The sequence below is a fragment of the Palaemon carinicauda genome, chromosome 23 (genome assembly GCF_036898095.1).
Source record: "Palaemon carinicauda isolate YSFRI2023 chromosome 23, ASM3689809v2, whole genome shotgun sequence".
NCBI lineage: Eukaryota > Metazoa > Arthropoda > Malacostraca > Decapoda > Palaemonidae > Palaemon > Palaemon carinicauda.
In genome coordinates, this window is record NC_090747.1 from 91774990 (window position 1) to 91799194 (window position 24205).

General features: G+C 39.0%; 1 protein-coding gene across 4 annotated transcripts in view; it reads left to right on the forward strand.

The window, feature by feature from the left end:
• Positions 1-24205, forward strand: part of LOC137617236 (serine/threonine-protein kinase 11-interacting protein-like) — a 108258-nt gene continuing 84053 nt past the window's right edge. For all 4 annotated transcript variants that reach the window (XM_068347193.1, XM_068347190.1, XM_068347191.1 and 1 more), the window contains exons 1-8: positions 1-333; positions 6390-6455; positions 15596-15717; positions 17894-18070; positions 19964-20154; positions 20623-20721; positions 21504-21681; positions 22284-22477. In XM_068347193.1, coding sequence (XP_068203294.1) covers positions 15621-15717; positions 17894-18070; positions 19964-20154; positions 20623-20721; positions 21504-21681; positions 22284-22477 — 936 coding nt within the window. In that variant the 5' untranslated portion in view covers positions 1-333; positions 6390-6455; positions 15596-15620. The remainder of the gene's footprint in view (positions 334-6389; positions 6456-15595; positions 15718-17893; positions 18071-19963; positions 20155-20622; positions 20722-21503; positions 21682-22283; positions 22478-24205) is intronic.

The following is a 24205-nucleotide window of genomic DNA, read 5'->3' on the forward strand; positions in this document are numbered from 1 at the left end:
CACAACATTCGCAGGCATCAACTAGATTAAAACGGACGTATACTTAAAACCAGTGCTCTCTAAATTAACGGATTATACCAAGTTACAGCATTTTCGTGAACTTACAAGTATATTGTTACAATAGCACCAAATACTGTCCCTTACTGTGAAATCATTAGATGGAATTAAACTAATTTGCAATAGATTGGCTTAACTTTTATAAAAGTTTTCGCTCGAGAAAAAGATTTGTCTTACAACCAAGGTCGCTGTGTTGTTTAGCTTCTTCAAGAGTGTACTTCGTATCTGCTGTATTCTGAAGAGCCAGTTATCACTCCCCTTTATAATATTCTCATGGTAATGTATATTTCAAGTGTATGTACGAAGGAATAGATGTTACGCAATTTATCTAGGCTACATGAGTAATGGCCTAGCTTATAGCGTAGGTAACCAAGACTGGGGTATTGTCACGCCCCCCTGAGGATTAACCGTTTGTTATCGAGATTATGGGCTTACTGTAATCAGATAAAGCAGTAAATACGTTTATTGTGCCTTGAAGTTTATCCCTAGTATGTAGACGTGGTGATGGCGTTGTAATTTTAGACAGTCGAAAGCATTCTTGTTCTTGTGTCTAGGTAATCTCAACTTATGAGAGGAACGAGGTCTAGAATTTTAGAATAGTTGGGCATACAATTTAATATAAATATATAATAGGCTTATATCAACATGGAATGCAGTTGCTAAAGGATTTAAGTGTAGTTTGATATCAAAATTCAAGTTCAATAGCCCAAACATTAAAATTCAACCAATCACATTAATGGCCGTATTGAGCAGAGTAAACATCAGACGGAGCAAAAACCCTTTTTTCAGTCTTAGTGTTACGGGGGTGAAATTTATCATTGGTTGTAGCCAGAATTAAAGGATTTTAGGATTTGATAAACCGAAGCGCCAAGTTAAGTATTTCCTAGTCTCACGAACATAGTAAGGCAAAGGCCATACAGGTAAACATCCTAACCTAACGTAGGCTGCAGAGTGGCTGTGTCCTATTTAACCCTATAACTTTACCTTACCTTGGAACCTTTGTATATCAGTGGCCAGTTCCTCCCGTGTGCATTTTCTTCCCATTTTCTAGTCGTTCGTAAAATGTTTATCTGTAAAACAATTACACAAGAACACCACCTAATTCAAACTTCTCCATCTAACCTAACCTTCCTCCATCCTAACCTACAAGTCATATTGTTACCTACTTACCCAACGGGGGCTAATGCTCACTAGGAATCCCCTTAGACTTCTGTATTCTTAGCCGGCCGTCATCATACATACAGGTGGCCGCTATCATACATACATTACCTTATCTTACCCAGAGTACTGTAATTCATAACGATGCTTCTTTGTAATTGAGGCTGGTAGTTTCTCTTGAATAAGGTCTACACATATTCATAAGTTTCACCTTGCATTTGGGTAGTGCATAAAAGCATATTCTTTAGTTCTCCCAGCCAAGGGTAGCCTAGGTTAACTATTTTCTGTTATCCCTCTATGATATGCTGATCTTGACTCTGCCAGTTTATTATGATATAGCTCAATATTGATAAGGATATTAGAAATGACATAATTGAATAGATCTTATCACAGCCTCTATTTTGAAACCCATAACCTTAAGTCGATAATTACTAATAACTTAGATTCTTATTTTCGTAAAATATTTCTATTTTACTCCTACCGATTTGTATTTGACTAAGTTTTGTTTTGATCTCTCATGACACGAGATGCTCCTAAGAACAATTCATAGAATAACCGCTTGTGCTGCTTTTCCTGAATTCTATATCTCATTTTCTGTACAATTAGATACTTTTTCTTGCTCAATATCTTACCTCTAAAGCTACTACAGTATAATAGCTTTGTCCCTTACTTATACTAGCTCCGCTCTTGAAAGCGACGAGTCTGAAAAACCAAGTTTCAGAGTGGAAGTAGATCTGGAAGTAAACTCTTGGTTGTGGTCCAAGGGTGGTTAGCCCAGTAGGTAAGGATATGAGTTCTAGGTTGTTAGGTTAGGAACCTTACGTTAGGTTGTGCCATTTTGTTTGTTTCCCTTTCAAAATGTGATTTTTCAGTCTAACTTCTAGAATTTTATATCGTCTGTACAGTAATTTGATAAATATAAATATCCTACAAGTATTTTCTACAGAATCATTCAAAGTACCTATAAATTCACCAGGAACACTTGTTATTGTTCTCATTATGGATGCAGTATTGTACTATACTATAGTTTTACCAACTTGCCCAGTCTCAGCATTTTCAACTGCAGGTCAGGCACTAATTTTACACTTTGCCAATCGTGAACGACATTGGTTTTATGGGGGGGAATTATATTTTTTGGTTTCTTTATGGGCAATGTGTGATATTTTGCTTTCTTGTTATTTGACATGCATCCAATATCCTGATTACTGTACTTACAGAACTTTTGTAATGGTTTTTGTGTGTACCTTAGTATTTGAAATAAAAATTCCTTCTGGTAGGACTATATCTGATACATATACTGTAGACAGTATAGTTACTGTATTGACTATGGAGATTTTCATAGGATACAGGAATTTTACCTCATGTATGTTTAGCTTACATAGGCTAGACACATTTCATATTTGTTACAGAATATTTTTCAAGTTTTAATAATCAGTTGTGTGATGAAGATATCTCTAACAAATGATTTATTCCTTGCCAAACATTTTATTACTTAGATATGCATGTTATTGTATTTTTTATTTTTGTTCGGAGCCGGATTTGTTATTGTCATAGAGTCTTATGGGATCATGTTTTTCTTTTGGCATTCAGGCTTCATTTTACTTTTGGAAATGATAAAGGGAGTTGTAACATTTTGATGTTAATACTTGATAAAACTCATAATTGATTCCCTTGTTACATCTGACAATTTCCATCGCAATTGTGACAAATAGATCTAGTTCCCAAACGGTAATGTTAAACGAGTTTATGCTGAACCAGTTGGAGTAAGAAACACTAGGTTACATTATGTTTTTGAAGGTTAGGTTAGGATGGAGTCCTATTAAATTCCAGTCGTGTATTTTAGGAGCTCTAGGTTAGATTAGAGTACTGTAATGGGTTCAGGAGGACAAAGCCCTTCTGGTTAGGGTGGACTTCATATTTTAGTTTAGGTTAACCTAGTTTAGGATTAATTGGTTGAAGTACATCTGACATTATGACTTTTAGGGTTACTGATGCTGAGTAAGGTTATAATGTATCTATGTATTTGACTTTGATATTTGGTCAATTTAGGTTATGAGGCATTCTTTTATGTTGTAGATTTATGGTGTTTGACCTTGCTGGGCCAGGCAAGACCTGATGCCATGGTTAGGCTACTATGTTTCCATTTACGTTAGTAACCCTTACATTTCACTCAAGTTTTTTATTTTTTCCACATAAGAACCCATATGTTCTGATCTGTTAACAGACCCTTTGAGGTAAACCCAACGGCTGATGGATTTTCAGATCAAAGTATAAAGATAATGACTGGCTTGGACTATGAGGTAATCGCTCCGGCACAGAGTTCACTTTCAACTCTCATTACTTGAGACAAATGCGCAACATTCTTTCTTCATTTTCGTATGGTGAATTACTACTCTTTCCCTCACTCTCTGAGTTTGTTCCTCTGCAAATATTTTTTTTTTTTCATTTTGATAAAGAGTACAGTATTGTTAGGGCATGCCTCAGCAGTCACTGAATTGTTAACAAGGTATTTGGGTAATAACAGGTGGTTGAGGTAGCTTCACCCAGCGGCCAGGTTAAGTCGAGTCATTTTTGTCTTAGGCCGTATCAAAAGTAGATTTATATGTTACGATGCTTTACTAATGCTTCCATTTTGTATGGGTTATTGGATTTGACTGTTGTTATTTGCAATGGGTTACTGTTAAGCTTTTGGAATGTTTCTTGGTAAAGAAGGTGAGTGTGGGAGATTTATGTCAGTCTTGTCTATTAAATTCCTTTCTCTTCACACCTTTGGTAGGGGAATTCTTGTGTGCAAGGCACCCATTGTGATGATTATAGGCAATGGTCAAGTGCTCTGTAAAAGCTTTGGCAGAAGAGAAAGAATGCTAAGAAGCTTTTGTGGGAATAAAGTCCCGTTAATGCTGAAGGAACATTAGGTTCTTTCTTTCCTTCCCAACCCACTGTTTCTCCTCTGTTACTCCTTGGTCTTTGTCCTCAGGAAGAAAGCATAAGGGGATGAAGACTTCAATGGACTCTCACCATATGGTTCTGATTGTTTGGGTATATCTCCCTCATTTAGGGATTCACACCTGTGCAGCTATGAGACTTGTCTTTACCTGATTTGTCTATTTAAATGCTACTCATGAATGGCAAAGAGAAGGGGCAATGGCATTGTCCTAGCAAGCAGAAAAATGCCCTAGAGACTGTCCATATATATGTGATCAGTGCCCAAGCCCCCTCTCCACCCAAGATAGGACCAGGGAGGTCCAGGAAAAGTCCACCGAGTCATTGTTCAGCACATGTGGTTTAGGATAATTTGGGATTTGTTCCTTCATCTGGCCCTTGTTTTTTTTTGTTCTGAGACTGGACCAGTCATATTCTTGTCGGTAGGAATGATCTCAAAGGAGGGTTTCCGAGTAATATTTCCTCCCAGAGAGTTTCAAAACCCAGAGGAGCGTTTAGGTGTTCTGCCCTTAAAGTCAGAATTTCAATTTAAAATGCCCTGTTTGGAGGTAATTAAGCTTATTCAAGAGTGCAATGACCTAAGAAATAAATTGCGATATCTTCATCCAGGTTTTTTGCCCATTGGAAAGCACTTTGGTGCTACTTGTGGTTTAGGTTCTTTTACAGACTTTATGGTTGAAGCTGAATTGAGGGGTCTTGGGTCAGGTGGATTCTTATGTCTTGGAACCTGAGAATTTGCTCAAATCTACCCAATCTAGATAGCTCTTGTATCCGACTAATTTGACAAAGAAGGTTCTACATCTAGTAGAGAAGATTTGCGACACATCTGAAGGTTGTCCCATAGGTTTGTACACTGATGATTCGCCTTCCCTAAATGAGGCCAAGGCAAAAGGTTCATCTTTCTCTGCTGTGGATTCGATGGCCATGGGAAACCACCGTCATGGCCTCTTTCCAGGTAGTATTGTGGGTTGACCAATGGTTGCTTGAAATAGTTGACTTTGTTAGTTCAATGAGATTAGCAACTCCAGATTTTTTAGGTAGGGATTTCTATTAACCGTTGCACTATTGTTAGGTGTAAAAAGTAACACCACTTGTACACTGAAGTACAGTACAGTATCTAAATTATTCAAAAATAATATAAACAGTTTATGAAATAAATAATTTAAAAGAAATATACTGTATAGAGGTTATGAAATATTACTGTAAATTTGGATGCTCACCATTTGTATATGAAATTCCACCTATTATGTATGTGCGCAGTCTGTGTGTAAGTATTTTAATCTAAGAACTGAATTCATATTTGATGAAACAAATATGAGCTAATAGGATTCTCAGTGTAATTAGCATCCAGTATGGTCAGTAGCATAGCCACAAGGAGCCCATTCCCTCTTATGGTTCTAGTCATTATATGACAGGTGTAAGGACAAAAGCCTAAAGAAAAAGAAGTAGATCATAAGAAAAAGGGCAAAAGATTGACTGGATAAACCAAACAAAATCCATCAATGTCTCAAGAAATTAACCTTACTGAATACATTAAAAAAGATGGCAAACCCACTTAGAATAGATACTTAGCCTAATGCGGATTGGGTTAAGTGAAGTAAAAAATGTAGAGTTGCATAATTGGGAAACAGTGCAAGATTAATTTGTATGTTTGCCCATATCCTTTTGGTGACATTAGACCTTAGTATCTGTAATCCATGAACCAAGAAAACAAGCTTTGATATAGCTGTGGCCTGCTAACCATGCTTCATTGATGAAGACGTTGGCTTTTCAAGATTTATGAAAAAATTGAAACCAAATTATCAATTACCCAGCAAAAATTATTTTTCAGAAAAGAATTTTTCCCTCAATTCATGCATCCGTAGAATGTAATTGTATGATTATTGATAAATTTTCAAATTATTATGATAAAATTACTCTTCATACTCCCATAAGGAAACAGTCCCTTTACATAATTGATAGACCACTGATATTAAAGTATTTCCTTTTGGCAATAATGAGATATTAAAATGTACAAGGAGGGATTTCCACCAGATGTTCAGGAGATACATGTTCAAGTGATGAGAGAAATAGCCAGACATACAGTATATTGTTCATGGATATAATTACTGAAAAACACAAGAATGATTATTAAATGGTAAAATATTACTGCCTTTAAATGAAACTAGTACAACAGAATTTTATTTCTTTGCTATTTATTTTGTTTATTCAAGACCTCATTTCTTTTGCAGACCATTAAGACTCTGGTGTACATTGGTGCAGCAAATGTCCTTTCTGGCCATAATAACATGGACTAGGTAAGTGATATTCATTGGTTTTCATAGATGATGTGTTTGATATATGTTATTAGATGTGTAAATGAGTTTTATCACATTCTTTAAAAGGGATATATGATTCATTAAAGTAACACTTATGCCTACATTAATCAACACACAAATGTAGATGGGTTGAGCAGCTGTTACTAATACATGACTGAATATTTAATTAAAATGAAAGGTTTTCCGATTGTCAAAATCCTTATGGTATGGGTGAGAATTGGCAACTCCGTCCTCTGAACTCTCTCTTGTCTGTGAAGGTTATTATACTTTTTTTCTTTTAAAAATGTACTCATTCATGGCTTTCAATTAATCTAGTTTTGTTCCTACGTTTATTCAAAAGTGTGAAGAGGTTGAACAGCCGTTTAAATCTTTAAAGAGATAGTTAATAACAGGTGGTGAGCACAGGCCAATAGCCCCACCTCATCTCCTGTCAAAAACTCTTTCCTTTTGGCTTTAGATGCAACGAATACATTCATATTGTTGCATCCTATCCAAAACAGTTGAATATATACATACTTTTTGGTTTGAATGGTTGATTTGGCTTCATGTTAATGATGAAATGCAGGAATTTCCATGCAAGTGAAGGATGGAGACTGCCTTGGCTAAATCGTTGATAGATCTGTACTGTGTGTCTTAGGCCCATGATTGTTTGCAATTATCCCCATGTGCACGAGTGTAGATTGTGGCTTTCCATTAAGACATATTCTTTATAGAATAAGGAGGCTAAGTTCTCTCAGGCGTCATTCTTGGTAATGCCCGGGAAAATAAGGGGAGAGACTGCTCTCCTCATTGAGTTTAATGAAGCTTCAGACTATGGTTTGGTCCTGGAAGTATGCTCAAGGGTCATGTAGAACTCAAGATCTACATCAGGGAGTTTTATCAGTGTTGGTAGTGTGTGAGGTGATCACTGCACTCCACCATGTCCTGGAAGTTATTCCTTGCAAATTGATGATGATGAGTGATCTAAGGAAAGCTTGGCCATCCTTAGGTCATGCAGGTAGGCCCTCAATGTCATCTTTGAGGTAGCAAGTAGCTAAGGATATTTTGCCCCATTTCCTCATTGCCATGCCAGTTGACCCCAATGATGCCACCAGTGATCTCCGTAGCAGTAGAGTCAATAACCCCAATGGTGATGCCCGTTGTGCTTTCTAAGCAAGTAAAGCAGCTAAGAAGGCTTCCTGTCCCTGTGGAAGTAAAAGGGCCTGTAGCTCCCACACTGTACCAGAGGCCCCAACCCTTGTACTTGTATTATGGGTGCCACTTAGTTTGCCTATCACTTCTCCCATGACAATGAATCCCAATGATGTTGATCATTTGGAGCAACTCCTTTTTATTTTTCCTTTTGGGGAGCATTGATGGTAGCTTTAATGATTTCTTTGATTGTAGAATCTGAGGGGAAAGTTGGTAAGAGGTAGAATCGAGTTCTCTCTTCATCTTCCTGCTCTTGCTCCTCTTCCAGCTGTTCCTTCTCTTGAAGCTCTTTCTCCTTCCACTCCTCTTCCCTTTTTGATTCAGACTTTGTCCATTCTTCCAAGAAGGCCAGGAAAGCCAATTGTATTTGCAAGAATAGGGCTCTTGATTATACCACTCGTCTTTAAGGGAGGACAACAACTAGTGGTAGCTTGTTCTGAGACCATTTCTCTGTAACCAGATTCCACAGGCTGGGATCACGGGTCCATACCCAAGACCCCTAGGACCTGGTACCTGGTACCTGGTTGCTGGTTGAAGATCTATGTCAGCATGCTGGCCTGTGCACTTTCATTGGTTATGCTGGTTCCTCGGGGAAGGGGCCATGGGCTGAGGTTGATTGAAGAGACACAGCCCCATCTGGGTCCATACCCTCTTGCCATTTGCCAGGTGTGTGAAGAGCTGGGATGACCTTCAGCTTTAGTACCCGGACAGGGAATAGCTACTCTATTCCTTCTCTGTTTTGGGTACTTTGATATCATGAATTGAGAAAAAATGGCACACTAAGGACGTTGTTGCAAGCTTATGCACAACCAGCGCCTGTGGTAACATGGCCATGTGTTCATGGCAAACGGCCGCTGCTTACTTTAAACAACAATCAGCAGAAGGTAGGTTGCTTGGTATCCCTTCTATTTCTATTTTGATTGATGCAAATTATGACCGGAAGTAAATGATTTTCTGTAGAATGCCAGGAACAGTTCCCTTGTACACTCCTAGCAATAATTATTAACAAATCTAAGGGAGGACATCTTATTGTGCAATATTAAGTAAACAATTTGGAGTACATCTGGACTAAGCCGTAATGACAGAGAAACTGAAAGGACAAAGAGACTCTTGTGCATCAGTTCTGGTCTTCTTGCCATCTACCGCTATAATGTTCCATTCCTTCACTAAGGGTATATGTTTGTTAAAGGAAAAGAAAATGGAAAAATTCAGAAACAAAATAATTTACTGGTAAATGTGGATTAATCTGAACTTTCAGAGAAGCAATATGAGGTTCAATTTAGTATAGAAATAAGAAATTTTTATTAAAATTCCATTTATTTTATCATTGCAGTACAGTACTGTAAATCATTCCACCAATTATGACATGAAATTTATTTTTTCAATATTAAACTTAGCCGGTGATCATATAGCTGCAACTCTGTTGCTCGACAGAAAAACCTACGGTCAAAATACGCCAGCGATCGCTATGCAGGTGGGGGTGTACATCAACAGCGCCATCTGTCGAGCAGGTACTTAGTACTCCAAGCAAACAAAGAACCAATTTTCTCTCTGTCGGGCTACCGGCAAGACCTACTAATACGCTGTTACTAACTGGATTTGTTTTCACAACTATTTGGTGAAGTACACTATTCTAGTTTTGAGCTTTCGCTATGCAGGGGTTTTATCTTCATCTCAAAACTTGAACTCGTTTTGGATAGATTTAATTATGGTGACAAAGAGAGTATGGACTCTCTTTCACTTTTAAATGGCCGACCCTTCCCTTAGACGGAAGTGTGTTTAGGTTTTTAGTAATTTTGCTTAACACGTTATAGATCTATATATTTTATATCTCTACGCCTTTATTAGGCCTCTTCGATTAACTTTCCATTTATTATAAACATATAAAAATAAATTTTTATGTTTTGTTTATATGCGACCTTTCCTGATAGTAGGCGGTCCTAACTTGGAACCGAAGTTAATCAACGTTGAGCCCGTTACATCGTATTTAGCCTTTAAAGAATTTAAAACTTTTTAAATTTAATGTTTTATGAAAGAATTTCTTTGATAGTCCTCGTACTGTTTTCAAAGATGAACTAACGTTTAGTTTTTTAGACTACGCAGTTGTTGACGTTCAGGACGTTCAACATGCGCTCTATCGTTATGATAGAGAGAGAGTGTATCACGGTTTCACTTTGCAGTAAGAGTAAATCGATTCTGACGTTTCGTTCATTCTTTCTTAGCTTAAATGGTTTAAATTCTAAATTAAAGGAACTTTTTATTTGGAAAACCTTTCAGTTTTTTCCTTTAGCCAAATAACATGTTTTTTTGACGATATATAATTGGGCTCTTCTCTCAGGTGCGAAATCAAGAGAGAAAGAGAGAGAGAGATAGAGACGGAGGGAGAGAGAGGAGAAAAAACGTTCCGTTCAAGCGGGTAACGTTGTTCTCGTGTTACTCTCCTCCCTAGTCGCTGTACGGGGAAGAAGGTAAAACGTTTCTAGGGTTTTATTCTTGTCCCCAGGCTATGTGCGGTGAGAGATTGTAAACGTAGTTTATTTGAACTAGTGTTTAGTCTCTTTCCCAGCCACTGTATTCTTTATCTTTATATATGTTTTCTGTTTTTGCTAGTATTAATGAGCTGCATTATACGACTGTTTTCGCAATTACTACCTTTTAATGAAGGGTAGAATTGCGTGTTTCAGGTAGAAATCAGTAAAAGTTTTGATTTCAGTGAAATAAGTGCAAAACAGAAAATCGAAGTGATAAAGTGATATGCGCAAAGTGTTACAGTGTTGCGTCCGAGGGTTCGTCTGTTCGTGCCTGTCGTTCACCTAGTCCGGGACCTCTTGCAAGCTCCCAAGCCCAGGGGAGAAGTAATGTCGAACAACTTATGGGTTCGTCAGGCCTTGATCAACGAACAGACGTTTCCCTCCGTGGTTTCGGGCGTATCTACCCAAGATCGCCCCACCCACACAAAGACGAGAGAGCCCATTTACTTCTCGTCTGCGGAAGAGGTTTCTCGTAAGAAACCATGGACCAAGGTCTCGCAGCTTATTAAGCGCAAGTCGGTCCCTTCCGCGCAAGTCCAACGGCCCAGTTGTAGCCACTGGGTCAGTTCGGACTCGCTGCAGTCTTCCGACGACTGCTCACCTCCTAAGAGAGGCAAAGCGGTACCGCAACAGGCAGTAACACCGTCTGTTGCCGCACCTGCTACTGTAGACCCTAAGTGGTCTTTGCTGCAGACCATGCAGACACAGTTAACATCTTTAATGCAGGACTTTCGTGCGGAGAAGGTTGACGCTGCACCCGTTAGCCTACAACCAACCACGGTTGTGCGTTCAGTTGACGCTGAGGCTACCTTCTCCCGCACTCCAGCTGTGAGAGTCCCGCCACCCATGCGCAGTGTACCCTGCCAGCCGCATGTTGACGTTCAGCGACGCACGGAACCCTCCGTTGACGTTCGCGAGTTACAACAACAACCTAAGTTGTTTTGTTTTGACGCGGTGCGTCAACCTCCGCATTCTAGAGTTGTTTTGACTGCTCAGTATAGACAGTCAAAGCAGTCTCGAGTGAACACTGTATGTCCTCACGCACCTGTTGTGGTTGACAGTTCAGTTGTTGACAGTTCACAGACTGTCAAGCAGTTACATGACGTTGCCTTCTGGTCTGCTACTAATGCACCAGTGCTGTATGTCCTCACGCACCTGTTGTGGTTGACAGTTCAGTTGTTGACAGTTCACAGACTGTCAAGCAGTTACATGACGTTGCCTTCTGGTCTGCTACTAATGCACCAGTGAGAGACTCACTGAGATAACCTAGCTTTTATCGGACAAGGTTCCTGTAGATGAGAAAGTGCTGTTCTCCCTCCTACTGATATTCCTTTGAGGACTCTGTCATTTGGAGAGGAGCCTTAAGCTGCTTAGCCTCCTATGGACTTTAATTAAATCATGATGATTTTTTAAGGATCTTCGTCCGGATCTTGTAACTGCTGCTCCTCGTTCGCCTAAACGTCAGAACTTACACTAGGCCTAGCTACTTCGAAGCCGTTGTTGTTAAGCTAGTGCTCTCTCGCTCTCCTAGAGAGCGTTACGTTGGCTAGGCGACTGGTTTTTGCACCAGGAGGAGTTTTAGGGATACAGCCTTTAATTTCCCTTCTTTTAAACTGGCTTATAGAGCGAGAGTCTGATAGGACACGAGAGAAGTTCTCGGCTTGGGAGTTCATGCCTCTGCCCAGATAGACTTCTCAATTCTGGTAGACTCGCCCTGGCGCCTAGCCAGGAGACACTCCAAGTTGTTTACAGGTCAACTTCTCAACTTTTGTCGAGCCTTTGAAGTTTTGCTGTACTATTATGTCACACATAACAAGGCTTCCAGGGATGGTAAATGGTTCCGCCTCAGTCGCTAACCCCGTCTGTTGCCACACCTGCTCCCGTAGACCCTAATGGGCTTTGCTGCAAGACATGCAGTCCAAGCTTGTGTCCTTGATAGAGGACTTAAATGCGGAGAAGAACCTTCTGGCCAACAACCTTCCAACCGGTTGGTTGTGCGCCCTGTTGACGCTGAGGTATCCTACTCGCGTCTGCCAGTTGAGGTGGTTCCTCCACCGATGCGACCCAGTGTGGGTTGCCAGTCGCACGTTGACGTTAAGCGACGCTCGGAGGTGGTTGTTGACGTTCAGTGTGTCACTAGGAAGACGTTCAACAACCAGCAGAGGTGACTTGTTGTGACGCAGTGCGTCAACCTCAGCAACCCGGTAGGGGTTGACTGCACAACCCAGACAGTCTAGACAGTTTCGGGTTGACGCTGTACTTCCTCGCGCACCCATGGTTGTTGACAGTTCACAGACTGTGCAGCAGTGCCATGATATTGCGTCCGGCTCCGTCACGCATCCACCAGTGCGACCGGATTCAGCGAGTCAGACGTTGCCCACTCCGTTGCCGTTTCCTCATCAGTTTCGGATGAGGAACCCTCTGATGAGGACGTTGCTGAACAAGACAATCAACCCCCAGCCCTGCTATCCATCCAGAAGATGCTGAAGAAGGAACGCTGCCCAGTCAGGCTGTGGATGAGTCTGGTAGGGACACTGTCATCCGTGGATCAATTTGTGTCACTAGGAAGACTACACCTCCGTCCTCTTCTATACCATCTAGCTTTTCACTGGAAAAAGGACAAGACGCTAGAAGCGGTCTCGATCCCGGTTTCCGGAAAGATAAAGTCTTGTCTGACTTGGTGAAAGGACTATATCATCCTTAGAGAGGGTCTTCCCCTGACTGTTCAGACTCCCAACCACGTTCTCTTCTCGGACGCATCGGACGTAGGCTGGGGTGCGACATTAGACGGTAGGGAATGCTCGGGATTATGGAACTCGAGTCAAAGGACAATGCATTTCAACTGCAAGGAGCTACTGGCAGTACGTCTGACCTGGAAAAGCTTCAGGTCTCTCCTTCAAGGCAAAGTGGTGGAGGTGAACTCGGACAACACCACGGCTTTGGCGTACATCTCCAAGCAAGGAGGGACCTACTCTCTGACATTGTACGAGATCGCAAGGGACCTCCTCACCTGGTCAAAAGGTCTAGACATTTCACTAGTAACGAGGTTCATCCAAGGCAACTTGAATGTCATGGCAGATTGTCTCAGTCGGAAGGGACAAATAATTCCAACAGAATGGACCCTCCACAAGGATGTATGCAAGAGACTTTGGGCCACCTGGGGCCAGCCAACCATAGATCTCTTCGCAACCTCGATGACCAAGAGGCTCCCAATATTTTGCTCACCAATCCCGGACCCAGCAGCAGTTCATATAGATGCCTTTCTACTAGATTGGTCACATCTAGATCTATATGCATTCCCTCCGTTCAAGATTGTCAACAAGGTACTGCAGAAGTTCGCCTCTCACGAAGGGACAAGGTTGACGCTAGTTGCTTCCCTCTGGCCCGCGAGAGAATGGCTCACCGAGGTACTTCGATGGCTAGTAGACGTTCCCAGAACACTTCCCCTAAGGGTGGACCTTCTACGTCAGCCACGCGTAAAGAAGGTACACCAAGGCCTCCACGCTCTTCGTCTGACTGCCTTCAGACTATCGAAAGACTCTCGAGAGTAGAGGCTTTTCGAAGGAGGCAACCAGAGCGATTGCTAGAGCAAGGAGAACATCCACCCTTAGAGTCTACCAATCGAAGTGGGAAATCTTCCGAAACTGGTGCAAGTCAGTATCCGTATCCTCGACCAGTACCTCTGTAACTCAAATAGCTGACTTTCTCTTATATCTGAGGAAAGAACGATCTCTTTCAGCTCCCACTATCAAGGGTTACAGAAGCATGTTGGCATCAGTCTTCCGTCACAGAGGCTTAGATCTTTCCAACAATAAAGATCTACAGGACCTCCTTAAGTCTTTTGAGACCACGAAGGAGCGTCGTTTGGTTACACCTGGTTGGAATTTAGACGTGGTACTAAGATTCCTTATGTCAGACAGGTTCGAACCGCTACAATCAGCCTCCCTGAAAGATCTCACCTTTAAGACTCTTTTCCTGATATGCTTAGCCACAGCTTAAAGAGTCAGTGAGATTCATGCCTTCAGCAAGAACATCGGATTCTCATCCGAAACGGCTACATGTTCTACAACTTGGTTTTCTAGCCAAACACGAGCTGCCTTCTCGGCCTTGACCAATATCGTTCGATATTCCAAACTTATCGTATGGTTGGAAATGAACTAGAAAGAGTCTTATGTCCTGTAAGAGCTCTTAAGTTCTATTCAAAAACCTTTACGAGGCCCGTCTGAAGCTTTATGGTGTTCAGTTAAGAATCCATCTTTGCCTATGTCAAAGAATGCTTTATCCTATTTTATCAGACGGTAAATACGAGAAGCTCATTCCCATCTGAATGAGGAAGACCAAGCTTTGCTGAAGGTAAGGACACACGAAGTTAGAGCTGTCGCAACTTCCGTGGCCTTTAAACAAAATAGATCTCTGCAAAGTATAATCGACGCAACCTATTGGAAAAGCAAATCAGTGTTCGCGTCTTTTTATCTTAAGAATGTCCAGTCTCTTTACGAGAACTGCTACACTCTGGGACCATTCGTAGCAACGAGTGCAGTAGTGGGTGAGGGCTCAACCACTACAATTCCCTAATTCCATAACCTTTTTAATCTTTCTCTTGAAATGTTTTATTATTGTTTTTGGGTTGTCCGGAAGGCTAAGAAGCCTTTCGCATCCTACTTGATTTGGCGGGTGGTCAAAGTCATTTCTTGAGAAGCGCCTAGATTAGAGGTTTTGATGAGGTCCTGTTGTATGGGTTGCAACCCTTGATACTTCAGATCCTAGGGGTCGCTCAGCATCCTAAGAGGATCGCGAGGCTCCGTAAGGAAGACGTACTTAAAAAGGCAGAGTAATTGTTCAAGTCGACTTCCTTACCAGGTACTTATTTATTTTATGTTTGTTATTTTGAATAACTGCTAAAATGAAATACAAAATACTTAGCTCATAATAATGTAAACATGTAATGCTGGTCTCTACCCACCCCCCTGGGTGTGAATCAGCTTATATGATCACCGGCTAAGTTTAATATTGAAAAATGTTATTTTTATTAATAAAATAAATTTTTGAATATACTTACCCGGTGATCATATATTAAAGGACCCTCCCTTCCTCCCCAATAGAGACCCAGTGGACCGAGGAGAAAATTGGTTCTTTGTTGACATTGGAGTACTAAGTACCTGCTCGACAGATGGCGCTGTTGATGTACACCCCCACCTGCATAGCGATCGCTGGCGTATTTTGACTGTAGGTTTTTCTGTCGAGCAACAGAGTTGCAGCTATATGATCACCGGGTAAGTATATTCAAAAATTTATTTTATTAATAAAAATAACATATTTCTGTAAAATGCTTGCATTTAGAAAGCTTATTTTCATCATAGAAACTTTGATTGATTAATGAGTTCTTTTCATTTGTAGGTAAACATGTAAACATCAAGCAATCATGGATGATGCTACTCTGCAGCGGGTTTGTGGCCTGGCTGCGGCTTTTCGCCAGTCTGCTCATCTTCTGTTAGATCACCAACATAAATTGTCACTTGGTAAGTATAATCATTGGCGGGGACACCCTTTAGAGTTTCCCGAACACGGTGCCTTGTTATAAACAATATTGAAAGCTTCCTTTAGCAGTTCTTTGGCCTCCAGCTACATTACTGTAGTGTACTCTTTGCCTTACACTTTCTATTCATATTTTAGTCTCCTTCCTCCCAACTGGCTGTCCAACTTGTCCTTGTTTCAGTTTCTTCTCACATTGAAGAATAAATTCATCTGGTAAGGCTAACAAGAGTTTACAAACATGATTCATTGGTCCCATAAAAGTGATAATTATTAAAGTAATAAAGATACAGTAATACGTACAGTAAATGGATTAATAACTAATTTTAAAAGATTGGAAGGAGAAAGGATTAATGAGGTAGAATCATTTAAGTATTTAGGAACCATGATCTCCAATACAGGGTCTTTACAATTAGAGTTTAGTGAAAGATTGAAAAAAGCAAATCAGACAATGGCTAGGTAAGTAAAATTTGGAAATCAAATCGCCTGAAATTACACATAGAAATCAGACTATATATCAGTTTAGTGAGATCGGTATTACTGTATGGACAAGAGTCATGGTATGACAGTGAAACAATCTCCAATGGATTTAGTAGATTTGAGAACAAAGCCCTCATAAGGATATTGGGAGTTGAATGGCAGGACAGGATTAGAAGTGAAACTACAGTCTAAGAGAGATTACTCGAGTACCATATGTGGATAAGATTATGATGAGGGGTAGATAGAGATGGTTTGGGCATGCTCTTCGCACTCCCCAAGAGAGATTAGTTCACCAGACATTCAGCGGGGCTCCACAAGGCACTAGAAGAGTTGGAAGACCCAGGCGTACATGGCTGAAGCGCGAAGTAGATGATGAATGGAGACGTATTGAATTAAAAGCTCAAGATAGAGACGACTGGTGAAATCTAACCGAGGCCCTTTGTGTCAATAGGTGTAGGAGGAGATGATGAACATATTGACTTTAGATGTGTAAAGCATCCTGAGGTTTCAAAACCTGCATTTGTCTCGCACTTATTCTGTATACATGTAACTTAATTCAGTCGATCACATGTGTCGGCTCCACAGATATGATCGGCTGAATTAAGTTATACAGTGTTCAAAAATTAATTTTAAATATAAAAATTCATTTGTCTCGCACTTATAGTTTAACTGAAAATAAGATGAGAGAAATTGTGATTGTTATATCCCCTTTGAGATATAATGGGATGCCCTGAAAATGGGAGACTACTCTTTGTTGTCTCCGCATTGGTCACACTCGGATGACACATGAGTTTCTGCTGGCTGGCCAACACCATTTTGGGACGACCGTTTAATACCCTTAACAATGAGGCATTTGTTGACTGAATTCCCCACTTATAGCACAGAAAGAAATGGATATCTGTTTGAGGCTCGTGGTGAAAATGGCAGGTTTATCCTTGCCAAGGATCCTTGAATATGATGTGCCATATAATTCTAGTTGCATTTTTAAATTTGTATCAGAAGCAGGCCTTCTTAATGCTATTTAACTTTTATAGCATATTTACTTTTCTGGTTTAATTGTATATTCTTTTTATCTTTATTTATAATAAATGATATTGGTGTCAATGACCTTCGATTTCAGGATGCCAGAGAACTTCAAATCAATCAATCAATCAATTGCACTTATCCTTTATAACTTAATTCATCCGATCATATCTGTGGAGCCGACAGATGTGATCGGTGGAATTAAGTTTTATAGGTAAGGGTTCGAAAATTGATTTTAGATTTAAAAATTAATTATTTTTTTACTAAAGATAATTCCCTATGTCTTGGAAATCCTAGCCTTGTCTAAATCTCTGATGTAATGGTATGTTGTTGAAAAACAAGACTATCTGATTTATTGTCTAGGCTTGTTAACAGCCCCATTGCCATTAGGCAAAATGCTCTGTTAGATGTTCTGTCACTACTACTCCATCAAATATATGTACATATACTTGTTCACCAATTTCTGATCAATAACCAAAGCACCATAGTATCTAAGCCCTTCATATTATATTTGTAAATCTATAAGTGCCAGTTAGTCTTATTTCAATCACAGGGATACCTAAAGTGCAGGTGCACTTTATCTAATTCATATGTAGTCGGAAATTAAGTTAAGTAGTTTTATGTTTTGTTTAAAAGTTTTATTTTAATGGTTTATTACAGACACGTGGACATTATGCGAAATTCAGGAGGCCTTCAGCCTAATACTGGAAATAGAGCAACACACTAACTTCCATGTGCTGCCTCCCAATCATCGTCAGCATCCTTCCATTCCCCAGCTTCAGTTCATTTATGACCTTTTGCAGAAAGTTACTGGCCTAAGGCTTTGGGCAAGGCAAGGTAAGGCAAGATGCATGTCAATGATTTTGAAATATGTGCTCAGGTGAAAATCTGTTTTTTGTTTTGTTTTGTAATATCTTGTGTAGTCAAATCATACTTTTTTATTTACAAAAAGCTAGTGCAATAATAATAATGACAGATCTATTTGTTCCGATACAGTAGGCCCTCGTCATTTTGCGGATTTGGTTTTCGCGATGCAGAGAACCGTATAACCAATTAAATAAAAGATCATCTATTTACGGGTATGCTGCACTGACAGATAATAATGGACAAAAAGAATAACAGAATGAGTCCCATAGATTGCAAGAAAAGCAGGGGATTTAATTGAAAATGATGGATTCATGAGCCAAGAAAATTTGTGGGTATAGAGTGGCATAGAAAGACCATAAACTGGTAGTTTCCACTGAAGTAGCCGTTTCATATTAACCCTCATGTGATCCTGGTAGTGACAAAATCGGTCAGGCCTATAACTCGAAAACTTAATCACAGTGACCACTGACGTCATATGTCAACCTAGTTATTATATTGACGTTTTGTAGCTTAATTGACAAAGGAGTAAAGGTAGAAACTAAATATTACAATAGAAAACTGAATAAATTTTCTATATACCATATATTTCCATACGTAAGACAACCTTTAGATGAGACGAGTTCTAACATTTCGACAAATTTTAATGAATTTAGGTCATATCTATTGTGCAAGACAACTGGGGAATTATACCTGTAAAACAATCTGTGTACTGTATAGGCTAGCTTTTGCAGCATAAGATGTCTTACCAAATATTTTGTCATGCATTACTGATGTTATTACCAATTTTATTTTACTTACTGTATTCTTAGAAATTCAAAAGAGATTAATGAAAGGCAATTTTATATGGTTTTTCCTTAATGCCTTGAACGGAAACCATTGTTTTGTTTGTTTTACCACCTTTCATAATGAAAAAACGAACGCATTTACACATCTTAGTGATAACTGATGATACTAGAAGTTATTATTAAAGATGATTATATTACAAATATTTTACTTACTTTATCCTTAGAAATTCCAGTACATTACTCATTGTACAACAGGAAAACTATTTTGTTTTTGTTTAGTCAACAATAACAAACTACCACAAATGACAGTATGATAATTTTATGGTCGTATGATTGTTCTAAACTGTTACAAACGATAATTGTGCATTCCATTTTCAACTTATTTGAATATAATGTTAAGCTAGATGTTGTTACTACTGCCATTAATGACCATTAAAATTATTCTAAGGTTAGAGGAGATAATAGTTGCAGAAAATACCAATAATATCTTGATGTTTATAGTTTCTTAGCTGAACTCATAGATAAAAGTTGATTTCTATGTTAATGTGGAAATTTTCCTCAAATAGGTTATTTATCATGAACATATGCTAATGATATTTAAGTTAAATATGGTTTGGTTACCTTTGTTATTGATTATTGTACTAAGGCCAAGGCTAGCGTACTAATAGACATCATTTCAGTGTCGTCCTATATGCAGAAATATACAATGTATGGTATCTATATGAACTGTGCTTCATCAAATCCTCAGAAGGCTAAAAAGATATAATTCCATGACCAAAACAAGGGTTAACTTTAATTTCTGTTTTGCTGATTCACCCTGCAATTTTGCGTACTAGAGTTCCTCCTTATATTCCGTATACAATAGGTGATGCAGATCTGGTTGACTTTGCAAAGTCAAATAAAAAGAGAGTTTGACATGGGAAATGGAATGGCAATCCCTCTGGTAATTTTCAACTCTTATCATCCAACTACTTATTTTTTATTTCTTATCAGTTGTTTATCCTTTATATCCTAGGCAAGGAATGTCATAGGATGTTGTGTTTGATTAAAAATATCTAAAACTTTGTTTAATTTTTAGGGCACAGTCTCCCTGCAAATGAAACTACAAGCCTTCGTTGCTTTCGTAGCTTGCAAGCTCTTGAGTTAGACCATGTACCAGTTACAACCCTCAAGGCATTACAGAGCCTTCGGCCAACTCTCAAATCAATATCGTCTGTCAAGGGCCTTAGTAGATTGAGTGACCTCTTCATTCGTTGTGGTGCTGACAAGGTAAGATGTATTTTTAATGATGAATTGAAAGACGATACATTAGGTTTAATCCTTGGGTGAACTTAGAGCAGTGGAAGAAATCTGCTAAAAAGTTGAAATTGAAATGATAGGTACTTATAGTTTGTTGGTAAAATGCATTAAAAATTGAAACGTATAAAAGTATTGATGCATTAATTGTGAATGAATTAGGATTTGATATATAATTTTTATCTAGACTTTTTCAAATTATTTTCTTCTATACAAGTTAATGCATAGTTATATAGCCTACCTATTGAAGTTGAGGGTGTTAAGATGTTTACTTTGTAATTTGGGTGTTCAATCCCTGCTTCAACACATGGTATCGTTTGACTACAATTAATTGTTTTCCTTTTTTTATTTTTATTATTATGCAGTAGAGTTATCATGTATTTTTGCTGGAATTATTTCCCAAATGTAATTTTATTTTAATTACATGTTCCTTATATTCAGGCAGGCGAGTTCCTTTGGGAGCAGTTGCAAGAGGCGGTTCTGGCTCACAATTCTCTTGGTGTTCTGGATCACAGCTTGAGCCTTTTGCCTAGACTGAAGGTCAGTAGTATGGTTCGTGGAACAGTGCCATACTGAAAAATTCCCTTCTACAGAAGTATTTGAAAACTAAATTTTCCTCATTTTTTTTTTTTATTATTAAGATGGTTATATATCTTAAAGAGTCTTCTGCCTAGACTGAAAGTACATAGTATCATTCTTGGAACAGTGCCATACTGAAAAAACTCCCTTCTACAGAAGTATTTGAAAACTAAATTTTCCTCAATTTTTTTTTTTTTTTATTAAGATGGTTGTGTATCTTAAAGATTTATAAAATCTTTTTGTGACAATATTAGTATCAGTTTCAGTATTTGATAGGAAATGGATGGAAGATTATGTTATTATAATGAGGGACTACTAATTTCTTTTAAGGTTAGATTAATAGAATGTTACCAAAAAGGTCTTTTGAGCAGTAAGAAGTGCCCCTGGGACATTGAACATTTAAGGAATATGACTATAGTCAATTCTTTTTAGTGAGGCAGATTTGCACCGACTCGCAGGGGTGCCCTTTTAGCTTGGAAAAGTGTCCTGAACCTTGATTGGTTGGGCAAGATAATTCTAACCAATCAGATAGCGGGAAACTTTTCCGAGCTAAAAGGGCACCGCTGCGAGTCAGTGCAAATGCGCCTCATTAAAAAAAATTGAGTATAGTTGTCCTGTTTTTAATGGTGTGTATGAAGTGATATGACAAGCTTGAAAAAAAATGTTTAACAATAGGGTTATTTTTTTTCAAGCATGATCAGTTTGAAATATAGAATAATCGCATTTGAGGATTTGTTTTACAGATATTAGATCTGAGTCACTGTGAGCTAGAGGATGCCTCTGCCTTGGAATGCTTACCCTCCGTGACGCATATCGACATCAGCCACAATCTATTGCGCCTTATTCCAAAATTTTCCAGTACTGCTCAATATACACTTGTTGTGTTGATAGCCAGTAATAATCTGTTCTCGCATATAGACGGTAAGGATAATATTCGGTAATTTTTTAACATTTGAGGCCTAAGTTTGAGAATAAGTATTTTAAGCCATATTATGCCTTCCTTTCTATATTATAAATAGTAATAATTTAGGTGCTTCCCATTGGCTATTGCTGCATTCTTTTCTTCCTTGTGTTTTTCATGTTCCCATTGTTGTACTGTACTAGATCACTTGTGGCGTAATTTGTTTAGCTTTACTTTATTCAAAGATTTTTTTATGAGACTCAGGGGATTTTTAAGTTATTCTGCATCTGTCAAAGAAATATTAAGTAAGTTTGAAATTTTATATATACTGTATGTATCATAGCAAGAGAATTTCCCTGAAATTTTATATATACTGAATGTATCATAGCAAGAGAATTTCCCTGAAATTTTATATATACTGTATGTATCATAGCAAGAGAATTTCCCTGAAATTTTATATATACTGTATGTATCATAGCAAGAGAATTTCCCTGAAATCTAGGTAAAAATTGGGATAGAGTATTTCGTCATGTGATTATATCCTGTTCTATATTCAGATTCAAATTGCTGATTATTGTAGGAATCTTAAGACAATGAATAAATGTTTATTTTATTTTCCCAGGTTTGCAGAATACGAATAATTTAGAAGAACTAGATTTGCGAGAGAATGTCCTTTCATTGCAAGGCGTACTGTCACCTCTCGGTGCCTTACCTCATTTACGGGTACTTAGATTGCACGGTAATCCTGTTACCTATAATCAGAATTACCGTATGCATTTGATCAAACAGCTGAATCCTGCAACTTCTAATCATAAGGTAGGACATGTACCTTTTAGTTGTTCATTGCAATTATCACTAGTTTTTTAGGGGGAGGGAGTGAGTTGAATTAACAAGCATTATCTATGTGGGAGTAATGGTCCAGCACTTTGCTGCAGTAGAGGGGCTTGAGTGTCTCAATGATGGGCTGGGCAATGGCGGTGGGGTAGTTTATCCACCCTGGCAGGCTCAACCATACCGCTAAGGCCAGTTCTGAGAGACCAGACCAAGACTGGACCCCTATAGGCCTTCTCCTTTATTTAAGATAGGCAAAGGCTAGGAGAAGGAAAACTCCAAAATCAAACCAAACAAGACCCCAACGGCGGAGCTTCCCAGCGCCGGCGGAAGAGGGCAATGCCTGTCGGGCAGGCAACAAGGCGGGCCTTGACATAACAAGAACCCGGCAGCCCGATGCAACCAACATCGGATAAGCCGCCTGTCTCATATGTCTTGAGCCGCGGTGAAAACGGTGTGGGCCAAGTGTGTGTGCGTGGCCGTTGCAAAGCCACGACCACCCAAAACAATATACCCAGCTACTGGCATTCTGTCGTTTCCTCCACCCTTCTTCATCTCTTTCTCACGAGGCTGATGGCTAATGACAGAACCCAATACTCGGACACGAGTGGGTGCCGACGACGAATGTATTTAACACTTAGATTCTTTTAAAAATGCCGAACATCAACTTTAATTTAAGAGATAACCTTTTTATATTTATAGGAAGAATAGTCCAATGTATTTTGTAAAATGAGTGTATATACAATATAGGTAAATAAGATATGGTAAAAAATTACAGTAAAGGGATACATCTTTGAGTAAATCCATACAATTTACATGTTAAAAGGATTTTCTTCAATGCTAAGCAGAAGGCTTGACCATGTCTACTGGTTGAATAGTGCATTTCAGCAGTGACATTGGAAAAACTATATGCAATGCAATTCTACAAAATCTAGCTATTCTAGAGGATCTTTTACAACCAGCACCTGTTCTTCAAAAAAAAAGACAACATATATGCTGATGGGAGGTTGAAAACTTATAGAAGCTGTGAATCTTTCTGCAATCTTGTAGTGAATGGTTATAGTAACATATGCTCTTCAGAACTGCCTCGTTAACCCTTTTACCCCCGGGCTATTTGGAAATTTCCAACCCTTAACCCCCAAGGGGTTATTTTTATCCCATCACATTTTGCAGTATACTTTTTTGAAATTGCTCTAACAGGCTTAATTTTTGTCATAGAGAGGTCAGGTTGGTCTCATTCTCTTGGAAAATGCCTGAATTTTCTCAAAAAATTATAAGAAATATGAAAAAAAATATTTTTATAGCATTTTTTTGGAAGGACGTACCGGTACGTCCATGGGGGTAAAGGGATGGCTTTTGTGAAACGTACCGGTACGTCTTTTGGGGTAAAAGGGTTAAAATGACTTGGTTCATGGGTCATCCATAATTCGAGATGCAACTGAAAGGCAACTATGATTTTGCTTGCTGTGATTTTTTAGGAGACTTTTTACTGCTTAATCTTCTAACCTGGCTAATTCCCTGCTCAGGGAAGAGGGAAGATTTAAGATCTTGAAGTGAAAAGTTTTGAGAAATATTATTCGCTCTCCTGTTCTGACTAATGTCCATCTTCGCAAAGAAGGAAGGTTGTAGACCTGGGTTAGGATGTTTGATGCTAAAGAAGTATTGAAGTCCTTTTCTAACCAAAGTCCCATTCTCCAAGACTAGAAAAGCAGG